The sequence below is a fragment of the Lissotriton helveticus genome, chromosome 3_2 (assembly GCF_964261635.1).
Source record: "Lissotriton helveticus chromosome 3_2, aLisHel1.1, whole genome shotgun sequence".
Classification (NCBI taxonomy): domain Eukaryota; kingdom Metazoa; phylum Chordata; class Amphibia; order Caudata; family Salamandridae; genus Lissotriton; species Lissotriton helveticus.
The window spans coordinates 12,190,323-12,208,733 of NC_136062.1; the positions used below are offsets into that span (position 1 = coordinate 12,190,323).

Below are 18,411 nucleotides of genomic sequence, written 5' to 3' on the forward strand. Positions count from 1 at the left end.
GGCTGCCTTGCAGAGAGGTGTAAAAGAGGGCGTGGCCTAATTACACCTCTCTGCAACGCAGCCCCCTTGAGCGTTTGCAGAGGGGGAACTAATTCCCCTTGAATACTGGGGGTCCCTGGGGGCCAACTAGCCCACCAGGAATCTCCAGTATGCGCCAAGGGGCTGCGGTGCAGAGAGGTGTAAAAAGGGGCATGGCCTCATTACACTTCTCTGCAACACAGCCCCCTGGCGCGTTTGCAGAGGGGGAACTAATTCCCCTTGAATACTGAGGGTCCCTGGGGGCCAACTAGCCCACCGGGAACCTCCAGTATGCCCCAGGGGGCTGCGTTGCAGAGGTGTAAAAAGGGGAGTGGCCTCTTTACAAGTCTCTGCAAGGCAACCCCCTGGTGCGTTTGCACAAGGGGAACTAATTCCCCTTGAATACTGGGGGTCCCTGGGGGCCACCTAGTCCACCAGGAACCTCCAGTATGCGTCAGGGGGCTACGTTGCAGAGAGGTGTAAAAAGGGGCGTGGCCTCTTTACATGTCTCTGCAAGGCAGCCCCCTGAAAGTATTGTTACCCTGTCCTTGGAACATTCACTAGAATCAGGGGGTTCATTTTATTATATAGAGCACCCTCAACACCAGCGACACTAAATTTGCTCACCTCAAATCTCTGCTTTTCCATGAATGTTTTTAAGCCTATATATACCCCATACCTCTCTCATTATACCCTCTACTTCCACTCTCTCACTCACCGCAAACCCCATTCTACTACTACGATCCCCAAAATAACCCTATCTAGACTATTCCCTCCTCTAACCCTCCGGTCATCATCTCGTACCTCTTTTACTATACAGATCTTCCAAACAAGCCTTTCTAAACTCTTCCCTCTGACTCTTCCCCCCTCCACCTCCCTTTTACTCATCCCAAACGTCCTCCTCCGTGCTATAAACTCCAAACAAAATCCAAAATCCTTCCCTCTTCCATCCCTCCACTATCCTTTCCAATCCAAATAACAGACTAACCTGTCCATCACTCAAAATAATGTCATATTTCCCTATACTAATTCCCAACTGATCCTGTTTGTGTTCTGGAGTAGATTGCTAACCGCCGAAAAGCGCTTCAACAAACTCATCAGGGGTAGCAAGAGATATGCAATGATATGAAATGCAAACCCTTCTTTCTACTATCTCTCCACTATCCTTTTTCATTACAAATAACAAACGTGCATGCTCATCGCTCAAATTAATTTCATATTCCCCTAGATTAATTTCACCACTAATCCTGTTTGGGCTCCGGAGTAGGGTGCTACCGGCCGAAACACGCTTCAACACCTCATCAGGGTTAGCAAGCGCTATGTAAATTCAAACCCTTCCCTCTTCTATCTTTCCGCTATCCTTTTCAATCCAAATAACAGATTAACATGTCCACCGCTCAAATGTATTTCATATTTCCCTATGCTAATTCACCACTAATCCTTTTTGGGTTCCGGAGTAGCTTGTTACTCACCAAAAAAGCGCTTTGACTCCTCATCTGGGGCGGTGAGCGCTATATAAATGCAATTACAATTGTTACTGATTTTTTATGAACTGTCTAGTCCGCCTCCGTGTGTGCCACCTGATCATTTTACGTTTCAATCTTCAAATAGTGTTTGTTTTTTAGAAGAGTGAAAAACATTCACCTGGAGGCATCTGGGTGCAGCGAGCAAAGATTAGTGATGATGAAAATCAGAAGAAACTACTAGGTGAATTAATTGGAACAGAGCCAGGATGTCCGAATACTTTAATAGATTAATGGCTATGCGTTCGGGAGACAGCAGCATATACCACAAGAAAAGGATAATTAATGAAAAAGAGTTGCCACTGGTCTGGGTTCGTTTGAAGTTAAGAACCTGCAGGAAAAAAATCAACCAGAAATCTCAGCGAGTGGGGCCAGTACCAGCTAAACTATTTAGCTAACAACAGATGAGTATGGGTGTCAAGTGAGTTGTGGCCTTAAGTGCCTCGGACTTTGCCCACTCACTAATGGGTAGCCAGTGCAGTGAGTGTAATGCCAGAGTAATATAGCTCCTTCGACACAACCCCAAATAATTGGCTGCAATATATAAACATTTAGCCTGTAGAAGGTGTCATTTTTTAAACCTAACTCGGCTTTAGAGTAATTCACTCCGGGTGGCATAGAAGTTTCAAGAGTGTGACTATGTGTGAAAAAAGTAAGTACCTGTAGAATTATTTTAAAGAGACGGAGGTGTAAGAAACATGTACCAGTCATTGCAATGAACTGAGGATTTACATTGAGGATGGAGTCTCGCTTGCTTCCTTCATGTTGTTTCACTCCTTTCACCAGAGTTGGGTGGGATCCAAAACGTGTGGCCAAAAGTGGTGGGTTCCAGAAAGGTTTGTAATGAGGGCATGAGAGTTTCTTGCCACTCTTTAGCCTGAGACAGTTGTGGCACTTCCAGGTGTTAGTAGCTTCCAGCGCCTCAAACTAAATCCACTCAAGCACATTAAAAATATTTTGGTGTCTTCAGATTTCTGTAGGAGTTTTTTAAAGTGAGAATGTATCGACCAAAGAATTACACAGGCCACGCCTCTTCTAAAGACCCTTCATTATACTTTTCATGACTTCCCTTAGAGACTGCGCACCCCTTCTATTCCTCTGAAGACATGGTTCATGTAGCCTGTGGGTCACCAGAGGACCTCAGTGGTTGGAGATGCACAATCGTCAGTCTGGAGTTGTGAGCAGAGGAAGGACTGGAGACTACAGATCCTAGTCGTTTTGTCAGTGAAGTATTTCTAGAACTGTGAGCGCTTCTCAGGAGAAGAGGAAAAAATGTTGTTGATTGAAAGTTTGGTTGCTTCATGGACGAGATTTAACTGGAGTATCCGATTTTTTAACCGGACGATTTTGCCCCATAACAATTGAGAGGGACCACTTTCCTTGTTTGGGGCATAAACTCAACAAATATATATAATAGTGAACAAGGACACAGGGAATTTTCTGCTCAAGTCCCATCCCAGGTTTCACTCATTCAGACAAGATACATATGGCAATACTGTTTTTAGTGCAGTATTCCTCTAACGCTTTAATAAAAGAAGTAAGTAAAACATAACGATATAATTAAACATTATCATAAAAAACATAGGGATGCCCAAATACTGGAATAGGTGTCATGCCTTTCTGAGTAGAACCTTTAAATAAAACACCTGCCTGAAATAGGAAGAAACAAGGACAACAACTTCCAAAGTAAATAGGAACGGTTGATTTTTTTGATAGGGTCAGAGAAGAAAATTGCTAAATTTAGATCAAGTTTAATTTCTGTATGTCTCCATCTGGAAACGAAATACCTTTCAGCTGAGCTTAGACTTCTAAAACAAGGGGCTAATGTTTTTCTTTCAGTGTCCGCGGCTGGCAATGAGGAAAGGTGGATTGCTGTAAACGAAGGCTGTGTAGTCTTGAATCCACCTCGTTCCTCCTTCTTTTACACCTTACATGTCCTGTCTCTTTATTTCATTCTTGCAGGATATTTAACATTTCTACTTTCCCCCTTGATCATATTTTCCTCTAGTTTTGTTTTCCTTCTTATTCCTCTCTAATTCCCTAGGTCAAAGTCTGGAGAAAAATCAGCCTCTGTCCCAATAATGAATACCAAAGCCGATCACCTGCATCCACTGGACAAAATAAAACACTGCCCTTTGGGCCCGATAGACCCCTGGCACTAGCCTCACTTTCTTAGATGCCAAGTGGCCCCTGTGGTGAGTGGCACCTTCAGTCAATCCTGGCTTTTCAGACCACAGATGTTCTCACTGAGGTATCTACGGTCACACATGACCTAAGGTCACGTGACAGCTAGGCATTTTACAACTTAGTTCTTGTGGGAGATTGAATGTAAATGCAGAACACTTTGAATATGCAAAAATAAATGCAATTCTCGTTTTCAGAAAACAATGATATGAATTAAAAAAACGAACACTGCTACAGGTTGTCAGTCTCTCGTTCCAGGAACTAGTCTACCCTTTTGGTGATTGAACAATGTATCCGGATAACAGAAAGACTTAACACTTTTAAAAACACATGAGCGCCCTCCCCATCTTTTAGAATCGGCTCAGTACCAGGTGGGGAGGTTGCGGAAAGCGAAGGCATTGTTCTGCTGCTTGGAAGGATTGCAGGGCATCGGCCCCCAGCCGGCACATGGCTCGACTCGAGTGGGCGCTTTAGTCTCAGACCCCGGAGTTCCAACAGGGTCTGCACCCATGCTGAGGCCACGTGCTTCCGCCGCCCGCCCATGGGTGCTCGCCGCCCCACAGCCCCACGCGCAGGAGGAGGAGCAGAGACAGGCAGCGGATCCGCATGGTCGCGCCTCTCGTTCTCTTTATGTGGGAGGTGGCTGCTGCTGCTGGAGGCAGGTGGGAAGGAGCGCTGTCTGGGTCGCGTTCCCGGGGGTAAAAGAGGTTCACGCACCGACTCACCCCTTCCTCTTACGGACCAGGCCCGCCGCTGAGCCGCACCGACGCGGGTATTAAGGTCTTAGGGCTGCCGGGCGGACAGTGACCTCTGCTGAACGATCCATTCCCCGGCTCGCGGCACCTGGCAGCCGGCACCGCGCCAGGCATGGGACTGCACCGAGGCTGAGCAGGGAGAGGCGCCGGAACTTGTGAGCGCCGGTACTTGATAGAGCCCGCTGCGTGAGACTGGCTCCGGGACAGGACTCCGAGGGAGAGATGGGGTAAGTGTGTGCTCTGCGGGTGGTGCAGTCCGGAGAGTCAGTTTGGGTCTGCTAGTAAGTTTGTGCAATGACTTCAACGTGTAGCAGTTTTGCGGTTGGTTTGGCATGCGGGCATACAGGCGTTCTGCTAGTGTGCAGCATCAAGGATGCACTTTCCACTGGTGCAGCAGGTGCAGTGGCACCGGGTCACATCCGCCTGAGTGGCTCACTCACCATTGATTCATTTCACAGTTCAAACAGCAGTCAGTGGCCCATTTCCTTCTTTGCACTAGGGCCCGTGTCTTACTGGCTGCACCACTCTTGGTATGCTGGCTTATAATTAGAGGGATTATGTTTTCTTTGGGCAGCTGGTTGTGTTGGGTTGCTCTTGTGTTAGCATCTGGTTGTTGACTGGGTTTTATACGAGGTTGTATTTTTGAGTGAAGTGTTTGCCTGCGTGCTGGACGTCTAATGCGTGAGGTGTTATTTAAGTGATTGCATTTTCGCGATAGTAGGCGATGAGGGGGTTGGGCTCTGTTCATACTGTTCGGGTGGCACGTGTGTCGACCACGCTAGGGGGGTTGTATGGGGTTTCAGGAAACGTTCCATATTTAGGGGAGTGTAAGCGATAGGTATGTTGTGCTGTGTGGGTCAGCTGGGGCAATGATGTCTTGCTCGAGGGTGTGAAAAAAGGATGTTTGTTGGAATTGTTTCTGAGGTGCGGGTGTATTAAATCCCAGTGTGCTAAACGCGTTATTTTGTGGGGCGGGAGTGGTGAGTGTTTAGTTTAGCGGTTATTTCTTAGGGCGGGGGCGGCACAATCGGAGTTTGTGTTAATGTTTAAGGCAGGATGCTTTTGAAATCTTTTGGATAGGCGGGAGAAAGCAGGTTGGAGGGGTGTAGTGGCGTAAAATCAGTTGAGTTATGCCCTTGCATGGCCTTTTATGTGCTATTGGATTTCTGGGGGCTGTTACATGAGTCTGTGGGGAGATGAATGCGAGTAAGTGACCCTGGGGCTGTTGAAGGCGTGCGCTGGGGCCGTGAGGCTTGGATGGTGCGTGCCTTTGCGTGGCGATGGCGGTGGAGCGGTGCCTCGCCCACGGTGTGCGAGGCCCAGGTCTCTGGTCCGCGTGCAGGGAGAGGTGGGTGGGTGTGAAGGATGGGAGCATGTGTTCAAGCGGCCCGCAGTGTGTGTGACAGCTGTCTGACATTCATTCGGATCCGCTAGTTGGCTTGAGTTAAGGATGAGCACCAGGTGTTGGTGATTCACGCTCACTTGCTCCGCTCACAGCCGTGCCGTGGCGCTGCCGCGTTGTATGTTGGCATGAAGATGCACTTTGGGTCCCTCACGGATCGGCACACCGCGTCTCCTTGCACCGCGAAGGCCTGACTCATAATGTGCTGCGAGGGCGTCTCTGCGCGTTCCTAAGTGACGAGGAGAGGCTCCCGCGCTGTTGCTGCTCGTCATCCCTGCTGACAAGAAACGCACCGCGCTGTAAGTGTGAACGGAGGCAGCGATCGTGGGAGGTGCCGAGCGTGGCGGGTCATCGCTGCTGAGAACTCCTGGGTCCCCGGTGCCTGCTATCGCAATCACGTTCAGTGGCGTGTAGAGGAGGGTGAAACTTCTGCCACTTTTTCAACACTCTTCCAGTTATTTACGTGTCGAGGAAAAAAAGAGCAGAACACATGCCCACTAGAAAAATCTTGTTTATCAAGCAGACTCCAGGTTCCCTCTGCCAGAGTACTGCCACTTTTTCAACACTCTTCCAGTTATTTACGTGTCGAGGAAAAAAAGAGCAGAACACATGCCCACTAGAAAAATCTGGTTTATCAAGCAGACTCCAGGTTCCCTCTGCCAGAGTACTGTTCAAAGTGCTGCACTTCACACACATGCATTTCCACATCAGGCTATGAAGCCATACTAGCCAAGAGCCCACCAAATAAACGGTAGTGGAAACAAATGACATGTTCAGTCTAGTACTGATAACTATCGACTACTAGCCCCTCCAGACTCACAATTGTGTACTTTGGACGAACTCATTCTTGGGTGAAAATGTCTATTTGCTTGAAAATGAGGTGTGCAGATTGGCATAGATTAAATATGGCCTGCATTTTTTTGTTCCTAAATTCTAAAAGTGATAGAGGGTTAGAGTTTTTAAAGGTTTTGCGGTTGTCTACAATAATCTGTGATATCCTGGAAACCGTTTCAACTCTTTGTAGCGCCACCATAGCAATTTGTGTCCGAAGAGCACAGGGCGCACCAGCCGAGTGCCTCGAACCGCTAAACACGCCGTGCGATAACAATCCGCTGTCCTTGGTGTTTACTTTGATTGGCAGCAACGTTTTGACTTTTGTCTGCTCTGTATTTTTTGTTTCTTCCGTCAAGTCAGCAGATTAGTAGAAACGCACGATAACAACGGGGCAACACACATTGAACCTGACAGGCAGCATAAACGAGGGGGATCACTTCCGACTGCGGTCGAGAAGCACCGAGTGCAACCGAGGGAATGAATGCGAGACTAAAAATAAAATGGGCCGGCTGGTTACAGTGGTGTAACAACAAGTGTACCGAGGGCCCTATTGCAAGAAAGTAAAACAGGCCCCCTGTTCCAAGCTGAGGTAGAGAAGGGTAGACCTGGAGTACTAAAGGCCCTTCATGCTCCTGAGCCCTGGTGTCACTGCACCTCCTGCACTGCTGAGAGCTACGCCGGGAGTTTTGTGAACAGAGGTGCGTTCGCACGTTTGGAACCTGACCTCCGGGAAGTCCACCAGGACCATTCTGTTGCGGAGTGATATACGCGCCCGCAGCTGGCATGGTATTCTTGGAGCTAGCGCTTGGATGTGTGATGAGGATCGAGCGCCTGTCCAGTGACGGCTCACTCTGGTGAGGGGCTTCCTAGTTCCGCCACTCTGCCTGCGCCACTGAACTATCTTTAGGCAGAAGTGACGCGCCTGTAATTCACACCACAGGAGCATGAGCTCATTTTTCACGCAGGCGAGTACTCCAAGGGAGTTTACTTTAAGCTGGGAGCTCGCATCACTCTCTTCACACCCGCATCGCATCGCAGAATGAGACATGGCTGCCGCACAGTCGCACAGTCAACACCCATCGCAAAAGCAATTTCGATCGCAAGTTAAGTCTACCATGATGCAATCTCTTAACCTGCACCCTGGCAGGGTGTTTATTACTTGCATCACCTTCCAAAATTATACCTTTCGCTCCTTGGTCACCTCCCTCTACTCAGTGTGAGCTAGCGATACAAAAGATGCGCCAACACCCTTGAATGACTACTTCTCACACCTCCGAGGCTTACTGGGGCTGTTTCCGCTCCATCAGGTGAGAAGTACCGAGCAGCCGCTCCTCTCGAGGCTGAGCCTTAAAGAGATACATACACACCTTCTGCGTTTTGCTGTTTCCGTGTTCAGTTGATGTAATGGGGGCAGTGGGTCAGGAATTTGAAGAGACGCCCTTTTCTTGAGCTGAACTAATAACAACGGGTGTTGAAATTAGTATTGCAAGCGAGTACAACATCAGTAATGACTGTACCATGTTACTATGTATTACTTACACCTGGTATAACAGGTTTCCAGTGAAAGCGCCTCTCAAACATTTGCTACTCTGAACTCGAACCCAGTTACACTACTCTCCTGCTATGATCCTTTCTTCTTGGTATCAGACTATCAAAGCGGCGACCTGCACTTTAAATTGCAGTTTCGCACTTTTGAAATCGATGCAGTGTGACACAATGTGCTGTGGACTTCCTACTATTCTCCTTCCATTTTCCTTAACGATATGTATCAACAACCTGATTTGCGATTCTCAAATAGCGATTTTTTTTTTTTTTTTTTTTAGATATTGCTATTTGAGAATCGCAAATAGGGATATTTGTACAAAATCGCACTTTCTTACCGATTTCTTAGTATTCCTTAATTGCGATTAGCAAATTGCGAATCGCAATTAAGGAATACTTTCCAATTAATTTCTATGGGAGGCCCATAGGAATGAATGTGAAGTTATTCTCAATTTGCGATTCACAATTTGAGAATCGCGAATTGAGAATAATTTCAAGGGTGCAGGGGTGTCCAAAGGACACCCTGTTGCACCCCTGAAATAAGCATGGGCGCACATATGTGCTTCACATTGCACTTTGAAAAATGCGAAAAAGTGCATTTTTCAAGGAATTCGCAAATTACCACCAACATGAAGTTGGTGGTAATTTGCGATTGCTTAGGGCCAATTAGCATTTTTTTATGCTTCTTACATTGCATTAAAGGAATCGCAAAATTTGCGATTCCTTACATGCAATCGCAAAATAAGGAATCGCAAATTTTGTGATTCCTTATTTTGCACGCAGATTTCTTTGATGCATACCATCTAGCACTAATGCGTTCGCAAACGTAGAAATTCAGGGAATTTTGGCCCTTGCGAACGCATTAGTCCTTGACACATATGGCCCTTAGTTTCTAAAATTCTGCTCCCCAATCGCCCAGCATCTGAAAAGCAGTTCCTTGGTAAACAGGTGATTTTTACCAGGGTCCTTCGCCATCAAGCGGACAAGTCCGCTGGTTTCGGAGTCAGGTTTGTTCTCCCTCCAATACATACAACTTCAAGTATTTTGTGAAAGTTATTAATACTGTTTTACATTTTGTTTAACTAAAGCAGTATGTACAGCAGGCATAGACTAGGCTACTAGTTGGTCTTAACATTTTGTGATCTGTTGAAGACCAGTTCGTCGGTGTGTAGTGGACAGTCGTTACCAAACTCTTATTTGGTTCTTCCCTTTTACACTGTTTGCTGGTAAATGTGTGAAAAGGCAGATTGCTGGCTAGGTACTTGTCTGTTGGCTTCAGGATAGGATTGTTTCGATTCAGGAGTTTCTCCATGCTTCTCCAAGTTATATATATTTTTTAGTATCTGTAGGTAATTTGTTGATCTGTATTTAATTGATTTGGTAATTCGGGGATTTTAAAATGCAAACGTTAACTGAAGTACCCCTACGAGGGGTGTACAGTGGCACACTGACTGGCATTCTTCCAACTCTCTGATGCGTTTATTATGGGCTTTTACCTTGAAGTATAATATAGAATTAAAACTGTGTATTTTTTTTATAGTAGGGGATTTGATGGTCTCGTCTGTTGTGGGAGAGGCATGGCTCAGGCTGAATAGATGGGCCCTGCTTGATTCCGGAATTACTAGAGTGAATGAGAGTTTCTTGGGTGATTGGACAGAGTGCTTGTTAATCCACCTTATGCCTGGTTTGTATACACTAGAACAAACGAAAAGGGGCACTCCTTACTAGGTGGCTTCTGACTGAGGTGAGACGACTATGTGCCCTGTACCCAGGAGACCAATATAGCACGATGGAGGCATTCAGAAAGTTAAAATAAGGAAACCTGAACTTTTCCTCCCACAGACCGACTTAAAAATGCAGTACAAACCCTAGTGTTACCAAGATTGAACTACGGAAGCACCACTCTAAGCGAACTTCCCAAATACAAGCTGGCCCTGCTGAGGGCATCTATTAATTCTGCGGCCAGACTAGTCTCTGGAACAAAAAGAAATAACCACATTTCTCCGACCTTGAAAGATCTGAACTGGCTGCCCTACGAGACGAGAATACAACTAAAGATCGCCTGTAGGACACATAAAGCCCTGCATAGCAATACCCCCAGTTACTTAGCACAAAAGCTAGAGCGGTCGGGAGGTTGCAGACAATCACAAAGTGCAAGTTTACTACTACTGAAACCACAATCATTCCGCAAAAAGAGAAGCGGTTGCAGAGCGTTCTCAGGTATCGCAGCGAAGATTTGGACCTCCTTACCTCCAAATGTACGCAGAATCTCTTCCTTTTCCTCCTTCAAAAAATAAGAAGTAAAAATGCTTCTAATGAACAAATTCACATCCTAAGGCTTTAATTAGCCACATATGTTATCCTATATAACACTGTCTACCTCTTTTGTATTGACTGTCGAATATTGAATGTATGTATATTACCCCAATCATCTAATGTTTTGAAACCGTGTAATTTAAAGCGCTCTGATGCCCTCTTGGGTCATGTTTGCGCTATATAAAACTTTGTAAATAAATACATTTGCACTGGCTATGAACATCTTATCCTACAGTGAACCATGTCAAATATGTCCTTCATTGCTAAGGATGAAAACTAGATCCATCCAAGAAGGTATCGCAATAAAGCACTGGGTGGAAAGGAGCATTCTGTGCTCTGAATAATTTCTTAGTGTCGGTCTTCCCTAAAGTCTGCTCGGTTACACCTTAACTGGACAGGATTTGCAAGGGTAGATCAAGATCTTCGTGAAATCTGTGGGCAATAGAAGTGGAGCAAATATTTGACCCTTTATACTATCAGTACTACACAGAATAAGCCAGGCAGATGCCTACCATTTCAGTCAAAAACTCATCCCTTTACTGGTCTCTTCTGCTTCAGTTAGCCAGGATGGGATTCTTCACTAGGCCCTATTCAATGACCTTTAGCTCTCATCTCAGTCCGTGTTCTGCTGGAGTAGCTAAAGCGATCACACCATCTCTTGTTCTCTTCCTTACTACAGTATAATTTATTTCTCAGTTTCGACATACTACCTGAATCATGGAAAAATGTCCTCATAGACCCCCTTCTAAAGAAGCCAAAATCTGAAACCTCAGTCATAGCAAGATATTGTCACATCTTGCTTCTGCCTGTGGTTGCTAAAATCACGGAAAGCTTTGTCAACTGCCAACTCTCCAGTTACATTGAACAGCACAGCTCTTTAAACCCTTTCATATGGTCTGGTACTGCCGAAAACCCCATCCCCTTAATAAGACACATACCCTTGGGAAGTGGGGGACCCTACCCACTCCCCTGGAGGCTCACCACCCCTCCTTTCCCCCAAGGCAAACAATGCAAACATCAGAACTGTTTGGATTTGGGGTCGTAGTAACCCCGGCTGTATTTTTTTCCATAAAATCTTAAACATTAATAATCATATTATTTACATATGTACACTACGCAGAAAGTCCAATACATTGATAGGTACAAAATGTCAATTGGCTAATCTTAACATGTTTCTAATACACAGCCAATCCTATCGTAATCTAAGTGATGAAGGTATTAACTTTCTGCGTACCCCTGTTAGAGCCTACAGCAAGGTCAATGACTGGAGGCCCTAGATCCTGATCAAGCTAGATCCCCACCTCCTTACCAGCATGACCTTGCGTAGGGGGCACAGCTTACCTGATGGATACCTCCCCCGGGCCCACCCACGCCCTCAACATTAAACTCCATAAAGGGGTGTGTCAGCTATGCCCCCTTGCGCCCTTGAGCGCTTGCACGTGCGGGGATTGGCCAACCAGCCTATTGGAGGTGGGACTTCCCTTCCCCCCCGGCTGTAACTGCCCCTAGAGTTCCATGAGAGACCCTCTGTCTCCCCCTCGGGTGTCCCCATTTTACAATGGTGATGCCCGCTAAGGACCGAAAACTATGCTCATCAATCATGACCTTAGCGTCACAGGCCAGTATAGTTGACCAACTATCTGGCCTCCCCCCGCTGCCTATTGGAAGGTCATGCCCTGTGCCTTGTGCCCTCTAACCATGCTATTATGTTCTCCATGAATATCTGGTTACCACGACTTGAGAGATGAACCCCACCCTGCAGGAAAAACTGCTCCCCTCAGATGCACCCATGACCAATAGATCTCAGTTTCGGGGTCGTAAATAACTTTCGCATTTTCTTGTTAATCCGTTTAACCAAATTATTTAAAACCCACACAGACTCACACCCTCTTCACTCTGATCTAGGAATTTCATCGGACCACACTATCATTGACTCGGGACATCTTTGCCAACCACCCTACCCCAGTCAGGAGCACCTCAGTTATGCCCCTCCGCCCCAGGTGCACTAGGTCATTACCCCCTAAATGCAAAATACAAACCATAGGGGGCCCATCAGATTTTCCCAGGGTGCGTGCCACCAGGGCCCTGAACTGGCTTAGTCGTAGACCGCCTTGCCCATAAAATTAGATTTTTTTGCACCTGCCTAAGGTGCCCTGGCCTCATAGGAACCTGCAACAAAAAACTTTTGTAACCTCCTTACATACGAGTGTACACACCTCCTGTTCCCTGCGGTCCCAGGTGTGCACCTGGTCTGGAACGTGCGCTGCTTGATGATGACCTGCTGACTGTTGTCTTCATGCCTGACAGGATGTTGCCGCCATTGTTGGATGGTGGACCGATGCAGGCTTCCCCCTGCGTCACAGGATGTAGAAACTGCAAGAACCATGAAAGAAAACCAACCGTCGATGCATTATTTCGACACTTCTATAGCCTGTGTAGGCGCACATAGCGTTTATAACAATTTGAGGACCATCTCCCAATCCCTTGCACCTTACTCCCAGAGAATCCCCTGGCCACTGCTTCAGTGGCAGCCCCTATCCTGAAAGAGAGTGGTCCCAAAACTGCCCAGGGCCAAGCCGGCTTTCTGCATGGTTAGGCCCATGACCCTCTTAAACTGGAAGATAGCAAGCAGGGTCCCATCTGCGTGCACCAGTAGTGCGCCTCCCTCCCCAGACGTTGGTCCAGCAATTTCTCCAACCTAGTGATGGGGCAGCAAGTGCTCTTTTCAGCCCTATGCAATACAATCCCTTCGCCCCTGCCTTCCTGATCAGTTTTGGACCTGGTTATAGATAGCAATAGGGAGCCCCCCTGAAGCAGCACGTACGCCAACTGCAGCCCCGCCTGCCAATTCATTTTGTGTTTTGCTACCAATTCCCCTATCCTGAAAGCGCCATAGAACGCTAAACAGAAAGCCGTCCAGAACAAAAGCGTTTCCCCAGCTGAAGTACACAGCTGGTGTAAAGCATCCATCAGTGTGGTCAATGTCTGTATACCTATGGGTCTCCTTACGTAGGGCTGTCTCCCTCCCTGTAGACGTTGCCACCCTCTCAAGGCTTTCCACACTATGAAAGCCACCTTTCCGATGCTACTGAACGCCCCTCATCTCTCATGGCCCTCAAATAGGAAATGACGGACACAGTATCATGCCATTGTTCCCCCCCCCCCCCCCCCCCCCAAACTGCCTCCCAGGAAATAGCAGTAATCCCCAAATGCCCCTTCGTATGCTGTTGTGGTCCTGGGTGCTAGGCTAGCTGCCACGAGGTCCGATAACTGGGGGCACCAAGTTGCCAAAGCTATTCTGGGAAGGGCGCTGGGTTCTCTGCCGCCTCTGGGTGATGAGAACTGAATACCTGCATCTTAAAGCGAGCGAGTGCATCAGCGGCGTGGTTTAAAACTCCTGGCACATGTTTGGCTCTAAACAGCAAATTCATTCACATGCACAACAGTATTATCTCCTTCAGTAGACGCAGGATCATTTTTTACATGCTGCACTTTGATTATTTATGTACTCCACCAAAGCTATGTTATCGGACCAGAATATCACATTTGATTGATTTCTCAGTTGTTCTGGCCAAACTTTCAATCATGCACTGGGACAGGAACAGACTAATTTGCATATAGCCAAGTTCTGAGCTGGGATGGTGCAGTGAGCTAAAAAACGGTGATGGATCAAGCCCTGATCTTTGGACTGGGTTAGAGTGGTCTGCTTAATTCAGACACTCTGTTCATCACCACCCCCTTTTCTGAATCATTTTGTCCACCATAAGCGTGGAAGGGTATACTCAGATGTGAGTCCCTTGCTCATTGCACCATCAGGATTCAAGCAAGCCGGGCCGACGACGCCTGAAATGGCAGAAACCGGTCCCCGGAAGCTTGTTTCCTTCCCAGTACAAGAATTGGCTTGGTAGTTTGGTTTGCCCTGTTCCCATCATGCACTGGGACAGGAACAGACTAATTTGCATATAGCCAAGTTCTGAGCTGGGATGGTGCAGTGAGCTAAAAAACGGTGATGGATCAAGCCCTGATCTTTGGACTGGGTAAGAGTGGTCTGCTTAATTCAGGCACTCTGTTCATCACCACCCCCTTTTCTGAATCAAACTTTCAATGTGACCAGGATGGGTAACAGTTCAAGGAAGCTTATGTTAGTTGTAAGTCCAGTGTCCTCCCACCATGCTGTCCAGCATTTAGCAACCCATGCTGTACCTAGAGTGGTGACAAAACTTTTGCTGCCTGCTGCGTCAGTCATCAGACCCATCTCCGGACCTACTGTTGAAATCCCACAGAAATGCTTTCTAGATCTGCATGTCCTGCCTGACCTCACTGGACAGTCTGGTGTGATGATGCTCCTCCCAGAGTCCTGATATAGCCTGTGCGATGGTGCGCAGAAGGTCGTGCCATAGGAATTATTCTCAAAGCAAAATTCAATTGTCCCACGACCTGCTGTAACTGATGAAGTGTAACCTTATCCTTTGTCAGGCAATGCTGCATGGCAGCCTCAAAAGCCACTATTTTACCATCCAACTCAATCCCCAGGAACTCAATTTTAGTGCTTGGTCCCACTGTCTTGCCCTGTGCCAAATGCATGCCAAAGTCTTGCATGAGTGCACAGAACGTCTGCAATGCCCATCTACACTCCTGTGAATTCGATTCCCCCAAGAAAAGGAAGTCATCCAGGTAGTGTAGTACTCACTGGTGCCCAGTCGCTTGCCGAAAAACCCATTCCAAAAAGTAGCTGAATTTCTCAAAATATGTGCAAGACACTGAGCATCTCATAGCCATACACTTGTTTACATAGAACTCTGAGTATCTGAACTGCCTTATCAAAGGAAGCGTACTTGACACTGCACAGGTCATCATCAATGGCGTAATTTAGTGACACACCTGTGGGGGCTGAAAGATTATGAATCAGTCGGAATTCCCCTTGCTTTTTTGGGCACTACTCCTAATGGGGAGCAGACAAAATTGTGCATGTGGGAAGCCTCAATGGCCAGCTACTATGCCCAGAACTTCTTTCTCGATTTTTGCTGCCGCCACCATTTCATTTGTCCTGACTGATAACTGATTCTGGCAGTGTGACACCCCTACGTACCCAGGCGTCGGGATATACTGAAACCATCCCTGAAACCTTCTAACAAAATTCTCACAGACTTGGGGCAATTGTAACTGTTCAACCATGGTATCAAAGTGCTTGTTATAATGGGAGATCTGGACTTACCGAGGGATATACTCTGTCATGCTTTTTGTCTCCCTTGACCTTTGTTTTCTTAAAACACTTTCACTCTGGATGTGAGGAGTTCCCACAGAAAGAACATGCATGTTTGAATTTACATGTGCCTGCTGCTCTGTTAGACGAGTGCCTGTTATAGTCCCAGCACGCCCCCTTACTTTTCCCTCTGCCCCCCCGAGTCACTTGGCGAAAGGGCTGACTCATGAATATGTCCTATGACTGACCCCGGGTGGCATCCAGTGGACTCCCTCTGAAATGCGTTGGGTATATGATCATGTAAATCTCATTCCAGCCCAGAGCTGGGTCAGTCGCCTTAGTTTCCTAAAATCCTTGTCATAATTTTTCCACCCACTGCTCCAATAAATGTCATGCACACAAGTGATCCTATTTTGGTAGCAGGCCATCTCTGAAGCAAGGCCTGGGAAATGCTAACCCATTATTGATGTGAAAACTGTGAAGCATTTGATCCAATTAACCAATGTTTGCTCAACCGTAAACTTCAACAACATGTTGGGTGCGTCCATTTTTTATTCTTTTTGGCCTCCTCCCTTTCTGCCTCATCCAGCAACATGGAAAACAGATTCACATAGGAGCCCTTCCAAATCTTTTCTTTAGTCTCCTGAGACACGGCGCCCTAGTTGCTCCCTGGACTTCACCTAAACCCAAAGGTGGCAATGTTTGCGGTATACCTGTTGGTGCTGCCGCAGTTGGCTTTGCTGCTCCTGCATCCGCTGGTGTGCTGACTGTGGCGGGGACTCCGCCGATCCCCTTTCCCTTCCGGGCTGAGTGATCTTTGTTCTTGGTTTCCCTCCAGGTGCCACATTAGCAGCAGGGCTTCGAGGGAGGGTGAGCGTCAGAGGTGCTTCCTTGTATACAGGTGCCATATCGGGGGAATAGCTGCTTCCAGTTGGTCTACTCAGCCGGCCGAGCACTTTAAAGTGGTGTGGGATTCATAGTGAAGGATCCATCAGCAGCTGGCCTGCATCTCACTGCTTTCCAGGAGCCACGCGGGTTGGAAAGATCACCCGACCCACTAGACTAGCTGGTGGGCGTGGCTCTGGTTGCATGAGTGCCGGTGGCTGATCAGGGCTGCTGCTTTCTCAGGTAAGGGTCTGGGCAGTATCCCAGATCACTGGACAGTGGGCAATAGTGCCGGAGACTAAGCCAGCATTTGCAGTGTACAGTTGGGAGGTGCCTTTTATGCCTAGCATTAGCTTATGGTGTTGGCGAATGCTGTGAGACCGCACTGTTTCTAGGGCACGTTTGTGGGGATTGGGCAGTACATGTGCAAGATATTTGACAGTACTTTTTTCTGCAACTTTGATATTATTTTAAAGTCGACATCTAAGTTTTGAAAAGCACATCAACAAACTCACGGGTTTCTGGATGAATGATCAGGAAAATCTGTATCTTTTCCTATGTGTGAAAAGAAAAACTCTTGTTCCAGCAGTCATTAATTTCATGGTCGATTACTGCAATTCCTTCTTTGTTGCCTTGCTTGGATTTTTGCTGAAGAAACTTTAGGTATTCCAAAACTCAGCCGAGTGACCCATCCTCAGCCGGAGTAAACACGTCCATATTAATTCTCACATGATCACCCTTCCCTAGCATCCTATCACAAGAACTCTGCCTGTTCAGGGCTCTGTGCTTCTGTTACATGGCAATATGTTGCCCCCTTGCTAGAAACAACATCTTGTCTCCGCTTACACTGCATTCATATCTCTTCATTCTGGCTAAGCACACATGGTGTCTATTTCCAATTATAAGAAGAATTGTCAAGGAGGTGTACCTTTGTAGTGATATCTGCTAAAGTTTGGTATGCTATACCCCACCACCCCCAAACTTTAGGTCTGAGAAAGAGGTGTTCCGATTCCTCACATCAATGTAAAGCAGTCTCTTTTCCTTGTAGTCCTCTTTTGCGACCAAATCAATCATCTCATTTGCTAGCATCAGGACACCCTATCCCTGGGCGATCACTTGCTTTACAAAACCCATTACAATACAAATATGTAGTGAGTCAGGAGTAGCTAGAGTTGTAGTTAAGTTGTATTAAATCTCATCTGGTACATAGAAAACACCTGCACACAGAGTCACTTTGCAGGTGCTTCAGTGCTGTTCGTCATTACTCCACAGCAGTGGCGTAGAAAGGGGGGTGTGGTGGGTGCGTGCCGCCCTGGGTGTCCTCACTGAGTGGGGTGACAAAATGGCATAAATGTGTCTTAAACATTTATTTTTGCCATTTTGGCAAGCCGGGGGTGACCAGAAATGTTCTGTACTGGATACCAACTGACCTTGCTACGCCACTGCTCCACAGTGGTTTAATGTTCCTTACACTGATTTAAAAACTGATGTAAAAGGGCACCCGTAACAGCGAATGGCAGGTCATTGAATTCCAAAGTACTTCTTTTACAGGCTTTCACTTTCAGGGGGTTGTGAGGTGGAACAGTAAAGGCTGCTCTCTTAGGATAGTTAGGGATAAAATATATAGAGTCAGCAGACATCACTCACAATAATTATATTGTTCAGACCTATTTTAAAAGTAAAGACTTTATTGGACCTCACTTCCTCTCCATGTTATGTTAGGGGGATTTATAAAGCGCATAGCTACCC

General features: G+C 46.9%; 1 protein-coding gene across 1 annotated transcript in view; it reads left to right on the top strand.

The window, feature by feature from the left end:
* Positions 1-4,286: 4,286 nt before the first annotated feature.
* HOMER2 (homer scaffold protein 2) overlaps positions 4,287-18,411 on the top strand; it is a 697,936-nt gene continuing 683,811 nt past the window's right edge. Inside the window, exon 1 of the mRNA XM_078684745.1 lies at positions 4,287-4,707. Coding sequence (XP_078540871.1) covers positions 4,703-4,707 — 5 coding nt within the window. The 5' untranslated portion in view covers positions 4,287-4,702. The remainder of the gene's footprint in view (positions 4,708-18,411) is intronic.